Source organism: Neofelis nebulosa, chromosome 7, assembly GCF_028018385.1.
Source record: "Neofelis nebulosa isolate mNeoNeb1 chromosome 7, mNeoNeb1.pri, whole genome shotgun sequence".
Taxonomy (NCBI): domain Eukaryota; kingdom Metazoa; phylum Chordata; class Mammalia; order Carnivora; family Felidae; genus Neofelis; species Neofelis nebulosa.
In genome coordinates, this window is record NC_080788.1 from 50,814,265 (window position 1) to 50,830,050 (window position 15,786).

Genomic DNA, 15,786 nt, shown 5'->3' on the forward strand with positions numbered 1-15,786 from the left:
TAGATTAATTTTGTCTAGTCAAAAAATACAAAGATTTTAAGCTCATGTGGGAATTTTATTGTCCTGACATTTGACCCCAAAGTGGAAGACCTTCAAAACTTCTGGCTGTTAAGGAGTTTAGTGGGTTCTAGAAAGGTAAGATCCATACTCTTAAGGGGCAGTAAATTTTTTAAAAATTAGATTTTAAATAAGGGGCGAAAAAAGAATAGAGTTTCAGAATTAAAAAAAAAAAGGAGGGGGGTGAATAGTAAAAGCTAGGCAAAACAGTCACAGACGTAAGGTCACCGCCAGATGAGAAAGTCAGTGAGGAGTTAGCCAGGTTGGCAGATAGCATTCACAAATATGTGTTACTCTTGACTTGCATGTTGCACAAATTCCTGGTATGTACATATAAAGTCTTCTAGAAGGACTCACTATTCCTGATTGTACATGGCTACTAGCTGTTTTTAGAAATACTTTCTAACCTCTGAGCTCTCAGAAAAGCCAGTGCACAAATGTATCAACTTAATTTTCCCTCAATTTACCATTTTCTCCACAACTTTACTCCTATATTGCAAAATATTTTGTGTTCAAATCATTTAGTTTCTTTTCAATCCTAATGACTGAATACACAACTGAAAAATAAAACTGGATTAGTTGCTTCAATTTCTCCTTGGAACAAAGCAAGGTATAAATGAGCAATAGTTTACAATTAAATATTTAATTAAGCATTAAATAGTTAAGCATTAAAGAATAAGACTTTAAATCACTTTAAATATAAATCTTATGTTAGTAGTGTTAAAAAAATAAAGTCACTGTCTCCTTTTTTTGATGGAATTTTCCAAACACACATACTTAATTATCTGTCAATAGTAAACTTTCATAAAGTAATAAATGTATGATGTCAGAAAGATCCCTGGATATCATCTTGAGGTATGCTAAATGTTCCCACAGAATTCGTGGTAATTTTCCACCCTGTGTGTGTGTGTGTGTGTGTGTGTGTGTGTTTATCCTTACTTCTGTGTGGAAAGAGTGAAAAAGGATAACACGATCTAGTCAAAACAAAAGCTCAAGAGGTTACTTTCACTGCTTATTTCACTCTAACCAAATAAAAATTCATTTTGTACTTTTTGTCCTTTCAGGTCCAATTCAATTCAAAAGCAGCAAAGTTTGTCAGATAGACACATAACTGAAAGAAAATAACAAACTTATTATGAAGGCTAAGGACATTTATAGAATTTTCATCAGGCAGGAAAACAGATACCGCAAATACTAAAAAAAAAAAAATGTCTAAGTCCACTAAATAATTCTCAAGGAGCATACACAGAGAAGAAAGATCTTTGGAACTTCTTGGGGAAAAAATGTCACTGAAGGAACAGTAAAAAGGAAGAAGTTGGGGTTAAGAAATAGTGAAAATGAAAAAAAAGTTTATAAAAGACACTTTCATTGGTAAGAAATTAACTTCAGAAATTATCATTTGAAAATAATTATTAAGTATATTCTTTAGAAAAAAATATTTTTAGGCTTATTTTTTACCCAACATCATTTTAGGAGATCCTCTCCCTCAAGGAGCTCAAAATATAAGTGCAAAGAGAACACTAATGTACATAAAAGACATGAAAATCATTATGGACTAAAACAAAAATGATCTAAAATGTTGTGTAACTACTAGGAAAATACCATCAGTGCAAGTGGATGTGCCTAAGATGTCACAATTTTTGAGTAATGACATTATATATAAAGATCAATAAGCTATGAAAAATTTACAACAGTAGTATGTACCAATTTAGCCCCTCCAGGAACCTCTAGTAGAGAGTCAAGTACTTAGAGAAAAAGGCAGAGGCTGGCTGTACAAGTTATAACTTCAACAAAGTCTGAGACTCATTGTTTTCAGCTGCAAATGTGTAGAAATGCCTAATGACCTGGAGTTGCTTCTAGAATTTAAATGCTATTAAACGTGTAGAACACTGTAAACGATAAACAAGCAGAACACAAGGAATGGTAGTGATGGCGGTCACAGACATGATCGTTGTCATCACCATCATCGTAGAAGAGAAATTCTGTATCATGAATTGTAGAGTGTAAATGCATAATTAATGGAGTACTGATTTTTATTTTAAAAAAAATTTTTTTAATGTTTATTTTTGAAACGAGAGAGACACAGAGTGTGAGCAGGAGAGGGGCAGAGAAAGAGGGAGATACAGAATCTGAAGCAGGCTCCAGGCTCTGAGTTGACAGCACAGAGCCCGACGCAGGGCTTGAACCCATGAACCGCAAGATCATGACCTGAGCTGAAGTCAGACACTTAACCGACTGAGCCACCCAGGTGCCCCTGGAGTACTGATTATTAACAGAAGGATGAAATTAATTTTTGTCACTGGATTTTTAGCTTATTGAGGTAAAACTGGCAGTTAAAATGTATAATCTACCAGATCTTTGCAAATGTATTCGCCCACGTAACCACAACCACAGTCAAGAGAATTAACACATCTGGTGCAGCCGGGTGGTTCAGTGAGTTAAGTCTCCCACTTTTCACCTCAGGTCATGATCCCAGGGTCGTAGGAGATTCAGCCCCATATCTGGGCTCTTGGACTCAGAGACTCTCTGTTCAGGGTGGAGCCTGCTTAACATTCTCTCTCACTCTCTCTCTTAAAAAACAAAAAACAAAACAAAACAAAACAAACAAAAACATATCCATCACCTCCAAAAGCTCTTGGACTTCTTGAAGTCAATTCCTCTTATCCTTTCCCTTTCTGACTCCCCAGGCAACCACTAACCTAATGTCTTATAGTGCTGGTTTGGTATTAGTTTCTATTTTTATTTTTCTATAATTATATAAAAAATGAATAAAAGAAAAAATTAAAATAAATTATCACAATCTACAATCAGTGTCATATCCTTTTAATCTTTCTGCAATTGCCATATATTTTAATTATTACATGAGCAAGTAATAGTTATTATTTAAATACGGAGTAATCTTTTCAATAAATCAAAATATCATAATGGTTTATTATATTTGTCAATATAGTTAATATTGGCCAATGTTCTTTATTTCTTTTTATGCATTTATATAAATCTACATTTTCATCTAGTATTACTTTTCTTCTGTTTAACTTTCATTAACACTTCTTACAGCGCAGGTCAGAAAGAAAGGAATTCTTTCAGCTTTCCTATGTCTGAAAAAGCCTTTATTTTGCCCTAGAAATTATTTTGTCACATCTGGTTTTGAAAGGTATTTTCCCTGGATATAGAATTCTACTTTGACAGTTTTTGTCCTACTCAATTATTACTAACATCATTTCTTATGAGAAGTATGCTGCCATCTTTATTTATCTTACTCTGCATATAATGTGTCTTTTTTCTCTAGAAGCCTTCAAGATTTTCTCTTCTCCCCTGGTTTTGAATAATGTGATGATGATGCATCTTAGTGTAATTTTTTTTTCATTTTCTTATGCTAGAGGTTAAGCTTTTTTTTTTTTTAATTTTTTTTTTAACGTTTATTTATTTTTGAGACAGAGAGAGACAGAGCATGAATGGGGGAGGGTCAGAGAGAGAGGGAGGCACAGAATCTGAAACGGGCTCCAGGCTCTGAGCTGTCAGCACAGAGCCCGACGCGGGGCTTGAACTCACGGACTGTGAGATCATGACCTGAGCCGAAGTAGGACGCTTAACCGTCTGAGCCACCCAGGCGCCCCGAGGTTAAGCTTCTTGAGTCTATGGGTTTCTACTTTTGATCTAACTTGGTAACAAATGGCTATTATCTCCTCAATTTTTTTTTTTTTTTTTTTACTGTACCGATCTTTCTTCTTTGTCCTTTAGAATACTCCCATTACATGGTTTTGGGTGCTTTAAATGGTCTCATTGCTCTATATATTTTTTACTTTTTCTGTGTTTCTATTTTGCTATCATTATATCCTTAATAGTCTTTTCTTCTGTAATACTTAATTTATCATTCCTAATCAGTGTACTTTTCATTTTGTACATTGTATGTTTAGTTTATAGAAGTTAGGTTTGTCTTTTTTTTTGTTTTTGTTTTTTTTTAAATTTTTTTTTTTTTCAACGTTTATTTTATTTTTTGGGACAGAGAGAGACAGAGCATGAACGGGGGAGGGACAGAGAGAGAGGGAGACACAGAATCGGAAACAGGCTCCAGGCTCTGAGCCATCAGCCCAGAGCCTGACGCGGGGCTCGAACTCACAGACCGTGAGATCGTGACCTGGCTGAAGTCGGACGCTTAACCGACTGCGCCACCCAGGCGCCCCTTTTGTTTTTGTTTTAAATAGCTTCCATATCTCCATTTCCATATCTTGTTCTCATATGGGATTGTTTTATACTGACTTTTCCATGGTTCTCTTTGTGTGATTGGTTTGAACAAATGATCCTCATAACTGAATGAAATAGCGTGGAAAGGGCCTTTACTGTGGTCATAGAAGAAAATGAGTGTTGGTTCTTTTACTCAACTTGCTAGATAAAATCGTTAGAAATTATCTATTGACCTCTCATCTGTAAAATGACAATAACAATGCTTTGTAAAGCACTGTGAAGTGTAATATATGTGACAGGAAGGGAGACAGAGTAAATAGCTACACAAATATAAATGCCTATAATTATGATATTTTCAATAATTTGAGTTTTAGATTCTCCTTCCTAAACATTAAGATTTCTTCAACAAGGCGCTTGCCTATTAGAACTTTTTTTTTAATGTCCTGTGGTGAGATACATTTAAATTTTTTTAAATGTTTGTTTATTTTTGAGAAAGACAGAGACAGGATGCAGGTGGGTTAGGGGCAGATAGAGAGGGAGACACAGAATCCGAAGCAGGCTCCAGGCTCCGAGTTGTCAGCACAGAGCCCGACATGAGGCTCCCACTCACGAGCTGTGAGATCATGACCTGAACTGAAGTGAGATGCGCAACTGACTGAGCCACCCAGGCATCCCTCTATTAGAACTTCTTTTGTTCAGCTTTCAAATATTATCATACTTAAATATCATTTATTTAGAAAAAAAAAAAAAAAAAAACCTCTTCTATTGTCAAAGCTAGCCAAAGCGGCAACACCAGGCAGACTTGCCCATTCTCGCCTAACTTCTAAGGATGGACTCTCTCTGTCCCCAGCTGATAAGGGTGGGGGGCAGGGGGCACTTTAGGGGAAGTAATCATCTTTCATATTTACCTCAGTGTCTGTAGTATCAAGAGTGAATTATTTCCCTAAAGATTGTCAGATATGGTACTGAAAAAAAATGCCCAGGAAATCAAATTTTCACTTTATTGTTCTGGGTCATTAGAGAGCTGCAAACTTCCATTTTGGCAAAATATGACTATCATGGTGATCTTCTTTTCCTGCATTCAAAATGGTTGGTCTACACATGGGGTGCACCCAAGAAGTGGGAGGAAGAACCAAGTAGAGGTTGACTGGAATTATAATCTTTTGGTCTCAAAAACACTTGAAAGATCCAGATGGTTCTGGTGCCTTGACTAAATATAGTCTACTCAGGGGCAATTGCTTTAACCTACAAAGCCAAATTAGTCACCAGGAAACCACCAGGATTTTCCTCCTTCCCTTCCTCACACAAAGCACAATTGATGGGTGTAAGGTGTTCTTATCACATACTGACCAATAACACATAACTTGTACGCTTTATTTTATAAAGATGAATTGGACTAATTGGTTAAAATGCAAGGAACCTTCCTGGCCAAAACTCTTGAGTGCTAGAGTTGAGAGACACATGGCCACAGGGCCAAGGCCATTATGGACCACATCGAAGTTAATGATATGAAAAGCTATTTAATAGTGATCAGGAATCAGACCAGAGTAGAGAGGAGAGAAGGAAGAAAAAAGAGAAGTGGGAGGGAGAGCAGGAGGGATAGAGTGGCAGGATAAATGGAGGGAAAAGAGAAATAAGCGGAGACAGGGAAAAACAGATACAGATGAACAAACTGTCAGAGAACAGAGAGGAAAAAAAGAGCATATTGACTGCTGCCATTTTGGAGTTCTTGTTTGCCTTTTCCTGGATTCCTGCAGGGGCTTTTTGTGTCTGTGTAATAAAATCTGTTTCAAAATAATCCCTTTTCCATAGACTAGTTTAAGTATAGCACCCTTATAGAATAGTCCTCACTGCCCCCAAGGGTTTGCTGTTTTTAATCCAACTGCTTCCTCAAGATTTGGGGGATTGTGTTTAAATTCTATTTAATTCTCAGTTTGCAACTAAGTACAAGGCCTTTTATACCTTGGCCTATGGACTATCACAGTGCTATCTCCAAGTATCTGTCCTGATCTGAAATTTTAGTGTTTGTTGACTGGCAATCAACTCTCTTTGGAGACCTTAAGTTCACACTTCAGTGACTTCAGCCCAAAACTGTTTCCATATACTCTTCCTCTCCTTATTACAAAACCCTTAGTTCCTGGTATGAAGCAGTGATAAAGTAAAGCTATTCTACTGACTCTGCTGTGTGGATGGGTAATGGCTCAATCTCATTTACTAAGTAAAAGGCAGTACTGGTTATTGTATCTCCCTACTGCCAGGCATACTCACAATATAGACAATGATTAGTAAACGAACTTCTAATCCCACAAAGTGTGACTAAACTCTTTGCTTTAGACAGTTATGGAACAATCTTCCTGACAAATGACTTCTTGATGTTAACACCATTGTTGTAAGCTAGCACAGACAACTGAGGAAATATTCCTTACCCAAGTAGCCCAGAAAAGGCCTGTGCTAGTGATCTAGGCAATAAATCAAATCACTGATCACATGCAGGTTGTCATTTTAAAATACTGATCTGCTGTGCTATGGAGATATTTGTATTTAATTGTAGTATTTAAATAAGCTATCTCCTATAGAGCTTGGTTTATGCTTAATTCCTACTCAGCCCTCAGCTGAGCAGCTCATGAAAAGGTGGAGAGCCATGGGCCTGAGGCACCCTGTGTGCCCCGTATCTGGTTAGCTGTAAATTGAACATGGCTGACATTCTTCAAATGGATCAAGGCAATTACGCCTTTCTAAACAACAATTTTATGAGTTTCTAGTGCTTACATGTTAAGAGTCTGCATGTACAGTGTCTCTTAAAAGAAATTTTATTGACTAAAGGTAGGGAGTAATTTTTTTGCACACTGTCCATGGTGAAACAGATTCACAGGGGCTAAAGGGCTTCTGGATGTCAAGAGGCATGTTTATCTAGAAAAGTTCTGGAACTTAAGTTTATCAAGTTGAAGTCTAGATGGCTTTTTGGTATAATGTGAAGTCACTCTTCAAGTCAGTACTTTCCACTGGCCTTGTAAGTACAGCGATTTGCATAAATGGGCACTTAGGAAATGTGGGTGGAATTTGATATCCACTAAGCAAGTGGAGGTGGTTGTCTAGTCAATTACATAAGTAAGGTGTTTAAACACCATTGCTGTGCCTGTTCAACACCACCATAAGTAATGGGAATATGTTTGTACTCCTACCACAGGCATTGTGTTGACTAGACTATGTTATTAAAATAATTTTTTAGGGGCACATGGGTGGCTCAGTTGGTTCAGCATTGGACTTCAGCTCAGGTCATCATCTCACAAATGATGGGTTTGAGTCCCACATTGGGCTCTGGGCTGTCAGCTCAGAGCCTGGAGCCTGCTTCAGATTCTATGTCTCCCTCTCTCTACCCCTCCCCTGCTCACACTCTGACTCTCTCTCTCTCTCTCTCAAAAGTAAATAATAATCATTTTTTAAAAATTACAATAATTCTTTAATACAAATTAAAAAAAAATAACTAACAAAGGGGAACCTTCTTGCTCTGTTTGTAGAAACACAAACAGGTACAGCCACTCTGGAAAATAGTATGGAGTTTCCTAAAAAGTTAAATATAGAATTATCCTATGATCCAGGATTTGCACTACTAGGCGTTTACCAAAAGAATACAAAAATACTAACTCAAAATGATACATGTTTCCTGATGTTTATAACAATCTATACAATAGCCAAATAAGAAAAGAGCCCAAGTGTCCAATGACTGATGAATGGATAAAGATGTGAGACATACACACAATGGAATATTATTCAACCATGAAAAAGAATGAAATCTTGCCATTTGCAAATGACATGGATGGAGCTAAAGGGTAATATGATAAGTGAAATAAATCAGAGAAAGATAAATACCATATGATTTCACTCATATGTAGAATTTAAGAAATGAAGAAAGGGAAAAAAAGAAAGAGAGAGGGAAACCAAGAAACAGATTCTTAACCATAGAGAATTGATAGTTACCAGAGGGAACTGGATAGGGGATGGGTAAAATAGATGATGAGGATTAAGGAGAGTACTTGTGGTGAGCACCAGGTGATATATGAAAATTGTGAATCACTATATTATACACCTAAAATTAATATTACATTATATGCTAACTAAAAATTAGATAAAAACTTTAATTAATTAAAAAATAACACATGTCTGCCAGCTTCCCTATAGGAGGGAGTCAGCATGAAGTTTTGTTTTCATTTTATAATTTAGCAAAAACAAAGCACCAACTATCAACCATAGAGTCTTGAAAGAATAGTATCTACATAACATAAATGTAACCCTCTTAACTCCAAAATTTTATTCAAATAGGCAGATTATACTGCCATTTTCTCTCTAAAATCCACTGGAAGAAACTTACACCTTTTCCTCCTGGGGAAATGATTTGTGATAAGCATAAAACATTTCATTAACTATAGCATAGGAAAATAATATCAAATGTCATAATTAATTATGAAATGATCAAATATACAACTTACTAGGATCAAAGAGCAAAGATAACAAGCACCTTAGACTTATATAATACTTTATCATTTCAAGGCACTTTCATATAGGTTATTTTAATTAATATCCATATGATGCTTTAAAACTTGTATGTGTTTACAACCCCTCCTAACCTGTATTTCTGAAGGGCTCAAATGGTCATGCCTCTGTTCTTGGCAGAAACCTTCTAGAGTGCCCCATTCTTAACTCATACAACATCCATAGTCTTATGAAGATTAAAATTTTAAACTTCTTTTTTTAACTCAAGGTAAGAGAGGTAAGATTAAAATAGAATTACTTAGCATTAATCTCTTGAGAGTATCAGATTGCCATTAATGAGGGGTTATTAAACTTTCAAACAAAAAAAGTTTGAAAAATTACTTCATTTTCATCTTATCAGCCTTGTGAGTGCCTGCCTTCTTCAGGTCAAAGGACTTTTCCCAAGAGAATAGTTTAGGTGTCAGAAAAAATACTCCTCTTTATTTTTACTTGCATCTTCTTTGTGGCTTCAGAACAGGGGATTGCTTTGTAGTCTTGGCTCTACTATAACCTACCTAATAGTCTTTTCACTAAAATGAGGGAGTTGAATAAAACAATCTCTCAGATCTGTGCTAATTTTAGTTCTCTAATTCTTTTCAGTAATACTTTCCTTTTACAGCATTTTGTTCATTAGTCTTCTCTTGGCCTCACTATTCAGAAGAGATTTTTTTGACATGAAAACATTATTGCCGTGTTTGCTATAAAGTCCTGAATCTTACCACAAGGGATGTGATTATGTTATTAATGCTAATAATTACAATTAATAATAATGATACTGCCATTTTTAATGCTTACCAAGCGCCATGAAATCTATACACATAATCTCAATAGGACAATCCTGTGAGGTATAGATTGTTACTATTTTTCATAGTGAAAAAGCTAAAGCTTAGAATTTAATTACCCAAAATGCAAACTATAGCCATACTATTCATAAGATATCCTATTTTCAGAATGTCAGGACACGTTTTTACACTCCAGTTCACAGGGCAGAACTGTCAAGGTAGTGGGAGGCATGGATGAGCTCATCTATGATTTGTATGCATTTTTCAAAATCTTCACATAAATTCAATATGAACTCATTTTCTTCTGCAAAAGAAAACTCCTTATAAAAGAAGATAAATTTTAAATTCTCATGCCTTTCATGGTAAAATGAAAGCATGCACAGGTAAATTCAAAATAATATTTTCTGGAACCAGCAATGTAGAAACTCACTATTATGAATGGAATGGTGGAGTTCTAGAAACAAGCAACAAAAAGACTTACTGCTGAAAATTTAGGCATTTGTTTTTGGTATTCTAGATGGGACAAATAGAAAACATGTGTGAGTATAACTTAACACTCACACATAGTCTGTAGAGCAAAAAATATTTTGAAAATATTATGCAAATTATATGTGTGTGTGTGTGTGTGTGTATATATATACATATATATATATGTATATATATATATGATATGAACAGCAGAGCGCAATGGGTTTGAATTTGAATTTCTCCTTCCTTGAAAATAGTGTTGCTTAAAAAATAGATATATTGTTATTGCCATTGTAGATAATGCATCTTCTCAAAATAAAAACCAAAGGCATACAGTACAGTGAAAACTTCCCCCAAATACAGATAATTCTTGTCTCAACTGTCTATTCCAGTATACTCTTCTGTATACATGCCCCGTCAATTATGAGACTTTCTATCTTGTCTGGTGGGAACAAACTCAATTCCTGACCTGGATGAGCATCGGGCAGGCATACCTAGACCTTCTGGATAGTCCTTATCTTGTTCTTGGGTAGTGTTCTCACATGTATGCACTTATCATTACATTATTCAGCTGATTTCTCAAGGGAACCCCTTGCAGTATTAAAATATTACAATAAGTATTTATACTATTGTATTCCTTTGTATGGATGCTTTATTTCACACACATAACTGGCAACCTATGGACAAAACCTCTCTAGAACTTGGCTGTTGCTTGACATGTCTTGTGTTGACTCTCATACTGTTTTATTTAATTCTATTTATCAATTAAATTCAGATTTCCAGACTTTCTAATTCTAGTCAAGAGGGAATAATGGACTTGAGATACCTTCCCACACAAAAAACCAAAAAGTGGACAAAGTGAATGGTTTTTAATATACTGGAGATATGCCAAGAAAGGACAGTGATCCCAAGGAAACAAAAAACAAATAAGGTGAGCCTTATGATTACTTCAGTTAACTGCCTTGAGGTGGTTTTCAGGTCACTGTGCAAGGAGAAGGAACTCAGATGGAGTCCACTGGACTCTGAGTGAAAAACACAGAGCCAAAATCCAGGAAGACCAAGGCAGCTATAGGCCACAGGCATAATGTCAAAAAGAACTGAACAGAAGGAAAAGTTTGACAATCTGCAGAGGGTTCCTCTTGAGTAATCAAGTAAGTCATGATAAGACATATTGAAACCACTCAAGGCCCAGGTAAGAGGCATCAAAAGAATTACAAATAACAGTGCCCAGCACTGACCAACACCAGAAATAGCGCTTGTTTCTACCTGGAAGACTTAAAAAATTTATTATTCATGAGTCAGTGGGGAAACTACACAGTAGAGTCTTGCTTCAGTATTGAGGAATAATTAGCCCAAAGTTGAGCACTATTTCATTTCAACTTAACAAATTCTAAAAGCAACATCCAAAAAAAAAACCCCAAACTGTTTCCATGTAACTTAATTATTTTTCACAGCAAAGCTCAGAAATATTTATAGGATGCCAGAAATATCCATCAACCAGCAAGGTAATTTTTGCAATCTGGCATCCTATATAAAGTTACCAGGCATGTGAAGCAGCAGGAAAATATGACACATAATGAAGAGAAAAATCTATCAGGCACAACTTACTAAGAATGGACAGAGATGTTAGAATTGGCAGTCAAGGACATCAAAACAGTTTTAAGTTGTGCATGTGTTAAAAAGTGAAGTAGAGAAAGACAATTTAAAGGGAATAAGAAGTGAATATTTTCAAAAAGCACATGTGATAAAGGACTATTATCCAAAACTTCTAAGACTTTTAAAACTCAACAATTAGAAAAAAAAAAAACACCTCTTCTTTAAAAATTCTTATAAAAACCTCACCAAAGAAGATATACAGAAGGCAAATAAGCATTTGAAAGAATGCTGCATATCATAAGTCATCAGAGAAATGACAGTGAATACAATATACCACGATGCACCTATCACAATGGTCAAAGCCTGGAACACAAACAATACCAAATGCTAAAGAAGATTCAGATGAACAGGAACCATCATTCATTGCTGGTGGGAATGCAAAATGGTACACCCACTTTAAAAGACAGTTTGCTGGTTTTCTTACAAAACTAAACATATTCTAACCATACAATCCAGCAATTATGCCTCTTGGCATTTGCGCAAAGGAATTGAAAACTTATGTTCACACCAAAACTTGCATATGAAAGTTTATAGCAGCTTTATTCTTAATTGTCAAAATTTGGAAGCAACCAAGATGTTCCTCAGTAGGTCAACAGATAAATAAACTGTGACACAGATAGACAATGGAATAAAATTCAGTGCTAAAAAGAAATGAACTATCAAACCATATAAAAGACATGGAGGAAATTTAATGTCTATTACTAAGAGAAAAAAGCCAACATGAAAAGGTTACATACTGTGTGATTCCAACCCTTTGACGTTCTTCAAAAGACAAAACTATGGAGACAGTAAAAAGATCACTGGTTGTCTGGAATTCTGGGATAAAGGGGGGTGAATAGTTGGAATAGGTGCAATAGTGGGATGAAGAGGATTTTTAATGCAAAGTACTCTAGAATTAGACTATTTTTCCAAGAGTTAGTTGCTCTAAGTTTGCCATAATCCTGTCCTTTTTTGTTGCTCTTATCCTGCTTGATTCATTATTTTACTGCTTTCGAAACTTGAAATTATGACTGTCAATTGATTTTTGCCTTCTGTTAACAAATGAAGGAATATAAAAATGGTTCCTTCTATCAGTGTGAAGGGAGGAACCATCCAAACTCATTCTGTAGCACCCACTGTTATTTAGTCCCAACAAACTTCCCAAGTCTATTTCTGAACATTTCCCTCATCAGCCCATATACACAAGAAGAGCTTTTCATTTCTTACTCACTATTGCCTATATTCCCAAACAAGCTGGAGGTGTTAAGTTCACTTACTTAGCATGTTAACAAGATCCATGTTTAAACCATCAGCACAGAAAGGAGGAAAGAAAATGAAATGACTGTCCTTAAATTCAGGGTTAGGAATTTTCATTTCTACCAAATGCTAAGTGGAAGTAATTTTATGTCTCTAGAAAGAAAAGAACCCATGTCAGAAAAATAACTTTTTGCTGTTTAGTGTAAAATATAAGACACTTAAAAATAAATGACCTCTCAGATAATGAGAGGTTGTAAAAGTTATCATCAACCATTTCATCATGGTGTAGGTGGGATGGGCCAAATCCTGCCCAAATCTATTGCCTTTAGACATAAATCTTCAGACGTCAAAATATTGGTCAATCAAGCCAGTAAATTCCTCACTGAGTTGGGTCAACCCAAGTTACAAAATTATTTATTCCTTTTTCTCCTGTAAAGTCACCCCAACCATGCCACCTTTTGTTTGAAATACTCTTTTTACTCACTTGCTTCCAAAGATAAAGAATAAAAAATATGAGTATTAAGTGACTTCATAACAATCTTTTTATATTTTTTGCATAGATAGTATGAGATACTTATTGCTTCTATATTTAGCATGCCTCTACTAAATTTATTCCCAAATGCATTAACAAGCATAATATTTTCACACTATGTACTTACAAATAAAACTTCTCATCCCATACTGGATTCAAGTTTCCAAAAATGGTTTTAGTTCTTCTTTTGTTCTTTCCAACTTGAACAGTAACATATGGGTCACTAGACCCTGTTTTGTCTTTTGCCTGCAAGCCTTGTGCAGAAACCACTGAAATAAGCCAAAATGGACATTTTAATATAAAGATTTCCTAAAAAAAAAAAAGGGACTATTTATAATGAAGCATTTTCTAACACATTGTACACTGGGTTTACAGATGCACGTCCAGTGCTTCTATTATGAACATTAGGACTTAAAAAGATATTTAATGTAATAATTAAAATGCTAAGTATTAAAACCTTCCTTGAATATTTGCTTTTGCTTGTAATTAATATTAACTATATACATACACTTTCATATACACATCAGCTATATACTTATATATAGATTACTGCATACACACAGAGAAATAATGATGCACATACAGTATGCAAAAGTTTATCCAAAATAATCCAAATGTCCGTAATTTAAACTCTACTTCTATTTATGAGCTTGCTGTTACTATTTTTTTTAAGTTTGTTTATTTTTTTTGAGACATACAGCATGAGTGTGGAAGGGGTGGAGGGAGAGGGAGAGAGAGAATCCCAAACAGGCTCTGCACTGTCAGCAGAGAGCCTGATTCGGGGCTTGATCTCATAAACCATGAGATTGTTACCTGAACCCAAACCAAGAGTCATATCACTCCAAGTGTGCTATCACTATTGATCAAGTCAACCTAATAAATAAAAAGCTTCTTTATCTTATAAGTGCCATATGAGTAAGTTAAGACGCTTGGTAAACATTAACACAACATGCATGCGCTTGTTGTTAATGTTGTAAGCAACTTCAGGAGTTCATATTTTCAGACATCACTAAGCTCAAATTGCCTTGACTCTAGGATCAATTGTTTGAGGGGTATCGATCATGGATTAAGTAAAATAATGTATGTTTTCTCATTAAGAAAAACTGACTAAAGAGATTTTTAGCTACTCTTGTAATTTATCAGTGGCAGACAGCTACAAAGCTAATCTCTTGGAAATTGTAGCACATCGATGAGTCTATTGTAAAAGACAACCTTCTTCCTCTGGAAGAGCTTTTGATTAGAACAACCAACAGACTGAAATTACTTCAATCATCTAGTATATATATGAGAACTTTGAAATACAACTACACTGGTCAATACTGACAAGAAAGAAAAATTCTACTTACCTTACCTATTATTCTTATTATTAGCAGTGATTTCTAAGACATGTGAAAATCTCAGTGTGGAATCGAAATTTTAAAGATAACTACTTTTACCTGTAATGGTTATTTTTGCTGACCACTTAGATGTCCCATCCAGTACACTCTGCTTGGCCGCTTTTGTGTACTGCACGAAATCTTCTTTAGAAATCTGAAACATTTCCTGAATTACTTCAAACACCTCTGGCCTGTTTTTCTCCCTAATCTTCATTCTTTCTTTCATAGCTGTAATGATGGTCTGTGTCTTGTCTTCGGCACCATGCTTAGAACTCTTTTCTGCTGCTCCTATAATGGAAAAATCAATGGTGATGTACATGTATGTAAAGTTACTTTGTGATAGCCCGAGGGAGGGAGAAAAAGAAGGAATATGAGAATGAATAAATGCTTTAGTTTTAAGGAGAGATCAGGACAAGATCAGGACAAACAAATATTGCTGGACAATATTCAGAACTAGTCTTTTGAGTTAATGGCAAATAAATGGGCTTGCATGATTCCCAGTATTTTTCTGTTGTTATTTGATGAAATCAGGGGTTGCAGAAATATGTCATCTAAATTTTCTTTTTTTTTTAATGTTTTTATTTATTTTTGAGACAGAGAGAGAGACAGAGCAGAGCAGGAGAGGGGCAGAGAGAGAGGGAGACACAGAATCCGAAGCAGGTTCCAGGCTCTGAGCTGTCCGCACAGAGCCCGACGCGGGGCTTGAACTCACGGACCGTGAGATCATGACCTGAGCTGAAGTCAGACGCCCAACTGACTGAGCCACCCAGGCGCCCCAAAATTTTCAAAACAAACAGAATGTACACAATAATGATACTATATACTCCACATATATACCACCCACAAATGTGAGAAATAGATTGTATATGTAAGGCAAGTGTCATTCAAAAATCAGAATTTCAAATACTTGTGTGCAAAGTACTTACTTTTAATGATGGAATTTATCATAATTGAGTGCTTAAAT

At 35.5% G+C, this 15,786-nt stretch overlaps 1 protein-coding gene across 6 annotated transcripts in view; it reads right to left on the reverse strand.

Annotated features, from left to right (window-relative positions):
• UNC13C (unc-13 homolog C) overlaps positions 1-15,786 on the reverse strand; it is a 614,642-nt gene that overhangs the window by 326,930 nt on the left and 271,926 nt on the right. For all 6 annotated transcript variants that reach the window (XM_058737680.1, XM_058737682.1, XM_058737681.1 and 3 more), the window contains exons 12-13: positions 14,883-15,110; positions 13,574-13,715 (exon numbers count right to left, since the gene is read on the reverse strand). In XM_058737680.1, coding sequence (XP_058593663.1) covers positions 13,574-13,715; positions 14,883-15,110 — 370 coding nt within the window. The remainder of the gene's footprint in view (positions 1-13,573; positions 13,716-14,882; positions 15,111-15,786) is intronic.